Genomic DNA, 10,000 nt, shown 5'->3' on the forward strand with positions numbered 1-10,000 from the left:
TTACTGATGCAAAAACGTTTCCAGCACAACCCACTGTTGGAAAACCTTTACCAATACAGCATACTAGTGCAAAACCACTTCTAGTATAAGCCTAATTGTGAAACCTTTTTTTCCAGTACAGCCAATTGGTGCAAAACCTTTTCCAGTACTGCTTCCTTATTCAAAAACATTTCCAAAAAAAGACCGTTGGTGAAAATCTCTTTCCAGCATCGAATATTTTAGATGTCAATAAAAATTAAACTAGATTTTTCTAGAAAAAAAATGTTAATTTTAAAACTATGAAAAAATATAGTTTCAAAAACGAATAATTATAAAATATTCTAAGATAAATTCTTCACTCTCTCAAGAAACGTATATTACCAGTCGAAGTTGGACATCCAGGAACATTTATAATTACAACTTAATTAAATTGATCTTCTGATCTAATGACCTTTGATATATGACATAAAAGTTGATCTAATCAACATGCAATTTATTGATTTAAATAGTACTTAAGAGATTATTGCGGATAGTACTCCACTTAAATAGACTTATAGATTTAAAACCTTGAATAGAATTAGAAGTAAAAAATAAGCTTATGGTATCGGAAGTCTTAAAAACTCAAATTTTTATTCTACGAAATTTTAATTTGATTCAACCTAATTTAGATTTTGATTACTTTATAACTTTATCATATTAGGTTTCAAATTACCTAACCTTCATGGACTTTGGTTTACCTTGTAATAATACCACAATTGAAATGACATAACTCCAACATATTACAGATTAACTTCTGGATTACAGATTTTATTGATAAGGTCGGCTTAAAATTAGGTAAATTAATTATCATCTGCTGCATTATCCTTTGAAATTCTTAAATTATCGTTATATTTTCAAGTGGAACTGTATAATTATCTTCACAAAATGCGGTATTTTCCTTACAGAAAAAGAATTACCGATAGTAACATCAGTGTGTTGAACAACATTCCAGCGAGTAATTTGTGTATTTTACCATGCATCATTCTGCACAACCTCTTACTGGATGGAAATGATAAACAATAAAGAGGATACTATAACAGTAACAAAATCTGTGCCATACAGAGAGAGAGAGAGAGAGAGAGAGAGAGAGAGAGAGAGAGAGAGAGAGAGAGAGAGAGAGAGAGAGAGAGAGAGAGCGAGCTTTCTAGAACTGCCTCTTCCCATATATGGATATCACCACACTCCCCCTCTAAAAGCAAACTAAAGATGAATAATCTAAGAGAAAATAAACAAACGAAATAAAAGGTAGTTTGACAAAGGGATTCGGACAAAAACCCATCTACGAAAAAGACAACTAGGATAAAGGCCCTACAAGCTAAACCATCATTGAATAATCCCTTCAGTTTAAGATGCAAAGAAACACAGAAGGTCCACAAATGAAATCTGCACCGAAAGCGTTTGAGACAGATGGAATATTCTATGCATAGAAAACCGGCATTCCAGTGAGCTCACGTGACTTGGAATTGCACAAAGAGTCAATGTTAAATTTAGAAACACGTATATCAAACACACACAATATATGTATGTGTATGGGTTTGTGTTTCTATACACATGTCCTATTAACATTCACTTTCTCCTTCATTGGGGCTCAGGAATAACAAGACACAGGTTAGTCAATACAACATAGATAACTTTATAACTGAATAAGGAACGAACTTCCTTTACAGGAAACTTTATTAATTACTGAATATACTTTAATAGAAGGTACATCACCAGCAATTCTGTCACCCTTTGAGTCATTGCACCAACCATTTTTAATTTCAATTAAAGTTGAACTCAATTTTTTTTTTATTTCACTCGTATTTACCAGCATCTTCTGAGGCCCTTCTTCTTCTTCTTTTCCAAAACTGTACACTTTTCGTCAAACTATCGTCACTTATTCCCTTTAATTGATCAAAGCACTTGACCCCCACTTATTATTACTATTACTATCACTATCACAATTGTTATTATTATTATTATTTTTATTAGATAAGCTACAATTCTAGTCAGAAAAAAAAAACAGTATGCTATAAGCCCAACGGCACCAACAGGAAAAATATCCCAGTGAGGGAAGGTGCTAAGGAAACAGGTAGAATAGTGTGCCTAAGTGTATCCTCAAGAAAGAGAACTATAATCCAATATAGTGGAAGGCCATGGTGGCTTGGCCAACTTACTAAATACTATGGTAAGCATTTACATAACTTTTCAGCTGAAAAATAAACCTCGACTGGAAAGTTTTACAAAGTCATTTGAATTAACCGGAAATTTTCTCATGACAAATCGGTACCGAATTTCATGGGCCTAAAGTGTACGTGAGAATGCAACCGTCTGGATTTTTTTTTGGGGGGGGAGAGAGAGAGAGAGAGAGAGAGAGAGAGAGAGAGAGAGAGAGAGAGAGAGAGAGAGAGAGAGAGAGCCAGCATCCAAGGTTGCATCATTGCAACAGACACATATATAAAGGAAGCTGTCCAACTCTGGTCAGTTCACTCTTGTTCGCCTCCTGCAAGATCCAACTCTCCAAAGACATCATGTCTCGTTCTGTTAGTAACTGAAAATATCATGATACTTTTGATGAAAGTTTTTGAAAGATAAAGTGTGATATATAATTAAGTAACGCACGAACAAATGTGATTTTTATCTATTTACGTTCACTAATAAATGTATGGCAATGTAAAGGAAAAAAAAGTGGTGACCGGTGGAGGAATGTTTTTCATATTTACTTTTTCACGGCGACAAAGAGCCAGAATCAGCATGACAGCTGAATTTCACCAGAGTGACAATAGTTAACTATTGGTTCTTAATTCAGTCATAAGAACTATCAGTGAAAATCACAGTTCGGTTCATTAATTATTTGCCAGAAAAGAAGTGACTTCACGAAAAAAAAAAAAAAAAAAAAAAAAAAAAAAAAAAAAAAAAAAAAAAAAAAAAAAAAAAAAAAACAACGAATTTTACAAAATATTTCCATGGGAAATTCTAAAACGAATTCAAAGATTACTTTTCCTTTCACTTACGTATTCAATTTGTTAACAGTAATTCCTTAAAAGTAACTCGAACCTCAAATCTTTCTAAAGAAGATCTTATCATTGGATCTATGATCTACTAAAAGCAGTTTACTGATTTTAGCTGATTGAATTTATCTGCCAAAATAAATCTCTTATCTACTTCTTTCAGGTTCTGGTCCTCCTCGCTATCGTGAGCTTATCTATGGCCCATCCAGATGGCTATGGCCACGGAGGTGGACATGGTGGTGGCCACGGCGGTGGACATGGAGGTGGCCATGGATATGGAGTACGAACATCTGGCCATCTTTTCAATAATTTTCGAAAATGTTTTGAGGAAATTTTAATTTTTGCTTGACGTTTCCTAGCCTCTTGACTCCTTTAATTTATATTAACCTTTTATTTAATATTTTAGCAAGATAAAAATAACAAAATATATAACATTAATCAATATTTTCATATTTATCGTTAAACGGTTTTTATTTACTTTCTGTTTCTTAAAAATTCCTTCAAAACAAACTGCTATCGTTCCTTCACTTACATATAATTCTTAAAATTTTTAAAGAGGATCAAATTCGAAATTTAACTTTAGAGCATTTTACTCTACATATCATCATGAGATTTTCATCACTCAATTAAAAAGCTTTACAATATACAACATCCACTCACCCCCCCCCCCCCTCAGGGTCCCACCCCCTACCACTTCGACTACAGCGTCAAGGGCGACTACAAGGGACCCAACTTCGGCCAGAACGAGAAGTCCGACGGAAAGGGCAACGTCTACGGATCCTACAGCGTCGCTCTTCCGGACGGTCGCAAACAACACGTGAGTAAATTGAAATACCTCTTTTATGATATATAAAAAGAAGAAGAAGAAGAAGAAGAAGAAAAAAAAGATTGAATCTGATTTTAATTTCTTTTTCTCTCTCCCACAGGTGGATTACACAGCCGATCACCACAACGGATTCGTGGCTAAAGTCAGCTACTCCGGAAAGGCCCAACATCCGGCCTATTACGGACCAGCCGTCGTTTTCGACCATCACGGAGATGGATATCACTGACGAACTAACATGAAACGATTCTGATTCTCTTAACCCGACCCCAATCTATAAGTACTGTATTTAATGTATCATAACTTATAGTGAATAAAATTATTTATACATAAAAATAACTGATGTTTTCTGTTACATCTCGAAAACCTCCCATTTTTCTAATAAGAAAAAAACGAAAGGGGCTAATATGCTAAAAGGTTACTAGTGTCACACCCCCTTTCAACATAAAAATGTGTTATGATTATATATATATATATATATATATATATATATATATATATATATATATATATATATATATATATACATATACATATACTGTACATACATATATTGACATTTTCTTTTAGGGCATTAATGAATGCATTCCACTAGTATTACAAGCAAACAGAAATATTAGGGTAAGGGATTAAATATTTGTTATATAGGATAGACCACAGACACTTGTCTAGAATTTCCTATACTGGCTGTTAAAATCAACCTAATGAGGCATGTGTAAACTAATGGATAGAGCAATTTGACTAAATTGATTCTCTTCCCCAATACAGCCAAATGGAGCAAAACCTTTTCCAGTACAGCCAACTGGTGCAAAACCATTTCCAGTGCAGTCTACCGACCCCAAAATTTTTACTAGCACAGCATACTGGTTTGAAACCTTTTCCATTACAGATTGCTGTTGCATCGCATTTTACAGTACTGCCTATTATTAAACCTTTTACAATACTACCTACTGCTGTAAAATATTTTACAGTACTGCCTACTATTGTAAAACCCTCCACAGTACTCCCTACTATTGTAAAAACTTTTAAAGTACTGCCTACTATTGTAAAACCTTTGACAGTACTGCCTACTATTGTAAAACCTTTGACAGTACTGCCTACTATTGCAAAACCTTTTACAGTACTGCCTACTATGATAAAACATTTTACAGTACTGCCTACTATTGTAAAACCTTTTACAATACTGCCTACTATTGTAAAAACTTTTACAATACTGCCTACTATTGTAAAACAATGTAAAGTACTGCCTACTATTGTAAAATCTTTGACAGTACTGCCTACTATGATAAAACATCTTACAGTACTGCCTACTATTGTAAAACCTTTGACAGTACTGCCTACTATTGTAAAACATTTGACAGTACTGCCTACTATTGTAAATACCTTTGGCAGTACTGCCTCCTATTGCAAAACCTTCTACAGTACTACCAACTATTGTACAACCCTTTCCAGCATTGAATATTTTCTCAAGAAGTCAACAGAAACGAAACTACAAGGTTCCAGAAAAGAAATATTACGTCCACAGTTTGGCAAAAATCTAGTATTTTAAAATAGAACTATTCTAAATTGTTCTAGGAGGAATATATCGTTAAATATTCAAGTCTGTTTTGGACAGCCCATTAACATTTATAATTACAACATAATGAGGCTAATCTTCTGACCTAATGTTCTTTGAGATTTCGTTACATATAAGCTAAACTAACAGACTTTTAATTTATTTATTTAAATAGAACTGAGAGATTATTGCGGCTAATACTCTGATTCAATCGACCTTAAAAAAAAAAAAAAAGATATTTTAATCAGCAATTCTCCATATAAATATACAGTTCTCAGCCGTATTTCAACAAAATACAGGCGACCGTAATTTTTACCCTACTTTGTTATTATCTTTTTAGGGTTGGAGACCGTAATATCACTCCTTTGCGTCATTATACCCGTTTTTAAAACGGTAAATGCCTGGCAAAATTTATTCCAGGGTTTTTACCGTTTTTCACGGCAAATCTTTAACGGCGTAGATTCAAGAGGATTCAAGACCTTGTATGAAATTAGAATTAACAGTTAAAGTTATGGCATTCGGAAGTTTTGATAAAAAGTTTTAACTAAATTTTTATATTTTTTTTTTATTTAACCTAATATACATTTATATTACATCATAAATTTATCTATTTTATGTTTCAAATTACCTAACAATCATTGGGTTTTGAATTATATATCTGGTAATAATAGATCATTTAAACTCCCTCCAAAATATTAAGGATTTACTTTTGAATTACAAATTCTATTCGTAGACCTAAAATGAGGCAATCAATCATTATATGTTCCATTAACATTTTCAATTATCAAATCATCGTTATGTTATTAATTGGAATTTGATTATCATACTCTCAAAATGTGATGTTTTTACCTTTAGGTATGAAAGAATAGCCGATGGTTACATTAGAGTATTGAAGACTATGTGAGCGAGTTATTTGAGTAACTTACAATATAATGTTCACAACAAGCATTGTATTTGATATAAATGTTAAAGACATTTGATTAACATTACAAATGCTACTAACAGTAACAAGATCTGTAACATATTGAGAGAGAGAGAGAGAGAGAGAGAGAGAGAGAGAGAGAGAGAGAGAGAGAGAGAGAGAGACCTTTCTAGAACTGTCTCTTCCCATATATGGATATCACCATACTCCCCCCCCCAAAAAAAAAAAAATACTGAAGATGAATAACCTGAGAGAAAAATAAATAAACAAAACAAAAGGTAATTTGACAAAGGGATTCGGACAAAAGCCCATCTAGGAGAAAGACAACTAGGACAAAGGCCCTACAAGCTAAACCACCATGGAATAATCCTCTCAGTTTAAGATACAAAGAAATATAAAAGGAACAACAATGAAATCTGCACCGAAAGCGTTTGGAATCAATGGAATATTCCATGTACAGAAAACCAGAATTCCAGTGACCAGTCGTGATTTACAGACTTTTATCATCATCATCATCATTATTATTATTATTATTATTATTATTATTATTATTATTATTATTATTATCATATATATATATATATATATATATATATATATATATATATATATATATATCTCCAAATAAGCCTAATATTTTAATACCTTAATGTCTGGATTCTCTTACACCTCGGGATCTGAGACCCAAGGGGGAACCAACTCAAAGACAATAGCTTCAGGCCGAACGAGGAATCGAACCCAGGCCCAGGAAGCTGGTATGACAGTGACATAGCAATTAGGCGTGCTATTGACTTTGAATTGGTCCTCATTGGTTCTTGATCCCGAGGTATAAGAGATAAGTCAGACATTAAGGTATTGAAATATATGACTTATTTGAATAGGAAAAAACACGTCTAAATGTGCAAAATATTTCATATATACATATATATATATATATATATATATATATATATATATATATATATATATATATATATATATATATATATATATATATATATACATATATATATATATATATATATATATATATATATATATATATATATACACACACATACATATATATATGTATAAACATTCATGTAGCATTTGTATGCAACTAGGAGAATTGTATCGTCAGAAATCACCATTTCACCAAAGGCTATTTTCAGAAGTTTTAATCTTCAGCTTCACCTCAATAAAACATGTAAAATAAAATATGAATTACAACGCACGTACACATTCTTTTAACATTTTATCAAATTCCCACCGTGATGTCATTAACAAAAGGGCCACCACTTAGGCATTAGAAATGCGGGTGAAAGACAACAAACCTGAAAAAAAAAAAAAAAAAAAAAAAAAAAAATCTTTTGGTTCAAGGCTGGAATTGAGTATATAACGTGAAACATCAGGTGCTGAAGTCAGTTCAGTCTCAGACATCAAGAACAAAAGCATCGAAATGTTTCATCTGGTAATTGACATTTCCATTTTAAGTTTTTTAAAATTTCATTTCCCCTCATTACTTCAATCTCTTTATCTAAAAATTTCTTTCTTTAACTCTTTATTTCCCTGCATATCAGCAACCTTTCCTACTTTAAATAATTTCATTCATTTTTTCCTCATATTCAATTTTCTCACTTGGATTCTTAAATATTTCTTTTTACCTAATGCTTTTCATTTATCATTTTCTATCATCTAGAATTTCCCAGCATATTTTTTTCCTATTTTATATTATCTTATTCAATTTTTCCTCATATTCAATGTACTCACTTGGATTTTTAAAGCCTTCTCTACCTCCGCCAACGAAGTTGAAAGGAGGTTATGTTTTACCCCCTGTTTGTGTGTTTGTTTATGTGTGTGTGTGTGTGTGAACAGCTTCCTGGCCACAATTTTAATCGTAGAGTAATGAAACTTATTTTACCTAATACTTTTCATTTATAACAATTTTAATCGTAGAGTAATGAAACTTATTTTACCTAATACTTTTCATTTATCACAATTTTAATCGTAGAGTAATGAAACTTATTTTACCTAATACTTTTCATTTATAACAATTTTAATCGTAGAGTAATGAAACTTATTTTACCTAATACTTTTCATTTATCACAATTTTAATCGTAGAGTAATGAAACTTATTTTACCTAATACTTTTCATTTATCACAATTTTAATCGTAGAGTAATGAAACTTATTTTACCTAATACTTTTCATTTATCACAATTTTAATCGTAGAGTAATGAAACTTATTTTACCTAATACTTTTCATTTATAACAATTTTAATCGTAGAGTAATGAAACTTATTTTACCTAATACTTTTCATTTATCACAATTTTAATCGTAGAGTAATGAAACTTATTTTACCTAATACTTTTCATTTATAACAATTTTAATCGTAGAGTAATGAAACTTATTTTACCTAATACTTTTCATTTATAACAATTTTAATCGTAGAGTAATGAAACTTTTTTTGCCTAATGCTTTTCATTTATCATTTTCTATCGTCTGGTCTCACAGCATTTCCAAGGGCGTTTGTGTTTCATCGAAAAAATATTAGGAGAAAAAACGCACGAGTTTGTAAATGTCAATTTGTTATCAAGGGAGTAAAAATCAGAAAATTAAGTAAAAAATCATTGCGACAATTACTAAATACGTACCCCATCAGCTCGTATATAAGTAAACGAATTCAGCGGGGAAAAATCATTGTGTTGGGGAAAATTCTCAAAAACATTTTCGCTGTGATTCATTTTCAACGACAAAAAAAACGAGAGAGAGAGAGAGAGAGAGAGAGAGAGAGAGAGAGAGAGAGAGAGAGAGAGAGAGAGAGAGAGAGAGAGAGAGAGAGAGAGAGAGAGGAAAAATTAGATTTAATATGTAATTTCAATTTTATTTAAAAGCATTTTCAAGCCGAGGTTAAAAAAAAATCCTTAGATATCACCTCATGAAAATCAGTAAAAAAAAGGACGAGAGAGAGAGAGAGAGAGAGAGAGAGAGAGAGAGAGAGAGAGAGAGAGAGAGAGAGAGAGAGAGAGAGAGAGACAAAAATAACTTAAATTTAACAAGTAATTTCAATTTTACCTAAATGCATTTTCAAGAGAAGGTAAAAAAATATCCTTATATATTACTTTACGAAAAGTCCATTGAAAATAACTATAAAAAATAACAATAAGATGTATTATTACTAGTTTACAAATTACTGCTTTTCATATGAATCTCTGTCATGACTAGCATTTCAAATATTTTTCCTTTAAGCTATATATATTATTTTATGAAGACTTAAAAAAGACGTTTGAAAATAAACTATAAAAAAAATAACAATAAGCCGTGATATCACTAACTTAACAATTACTGCTTTTGATATGAATCTCTGTCATGATTAACATTTCAAATATTTTTCTTTTCAGCTATATATATTACTTTATGAAGACTCTTAAAAAAGACGTTTGAAAATAAACTATAAAAAAATACCACTAAGCCGTGATATCACTAACTTAACAATTACTGCTTTTGATATGAATCTTTGTCATGATTAACATTTCAAAATATTTTTCCTTTAAGCTATATATATTATTTTATGAAGACTTAAAAAAGACGTTTGAAAATAAACTATATAAAAAATAACAATAAGATGTGATATTACTATCTTAACAATTACTGCCTTTGATATGAATCTTCTGTCATGATTAACATTTCAAAATATTTTTCTTTTCAGC

General features: G+C 31.3%; 1 protein-coding gene and 1 pseudogene across 1 annotated transcript; both read left to right on the top strand.

Annotated features, from left to right (window-relative positions):
• The first annotated feature begins 2,528 nt into the window (after window positions 1–2,528).
• Window positions 2,529–4,073, top strand: LOC137653004 (adult-specific cuticular protein ACP-20-like). The gene is made up of 4 exons (XM_068386397.1): window positions 2,529–2,540; window positions 3,124–3,288; window positions 3,685–3,825; window positions 3,935–4,073. The coding sequence occupies exons 1-4, from the start codon at window positions 2,529–2,531 to the stop codon at window positions 4,058–4,060; spliced, it is 444 nt and encodes a 147-aa protein (XP_068242498.1). The 3' UTR covers window positions 4,061–4,073.
• A 3,656-nt stretch (window positions 4,074–7,729) lies between these two features.
• Window positions 7,730–10,000, top strand: part of LOC137653345 (larval cuticle protein A3A-like) — a 3,265-nt pseudogene continuing 994 nt past the window's right edge.

Source organism: Palaemon carinicauda, chromosome 14, assembly GCF_036898095.1.
Source record: "Palaemon carinicauda isolate YSFRI2023 chromosome 14, ASM3689809v2, whole genome shotgun sequence".
NCBI lineage: Eukaryota > Metazoa > Arthropoda > Malacostraca > Decapoda > Palaemonidae > Palaemon > Palaemon carinicauda.

Coding starts and splice junctions, on each gene's coding strand:
- LOC137653004 (XM_068386397.1), top strand. Junction 3,289..3,684: donor GAGGTGGCCATGGATATGGA/GTACGAACATCT, acceptor CCCCCCCCTCAG/GGTCCCACCCCCTACCACTT. Junction 3,826..3,934: donor CGGACGGTCGCAAACAACAC/GTGAGTAAATTG, acceptor TCTCTCCCACAG/GTGGATTACACAGCCGATCA.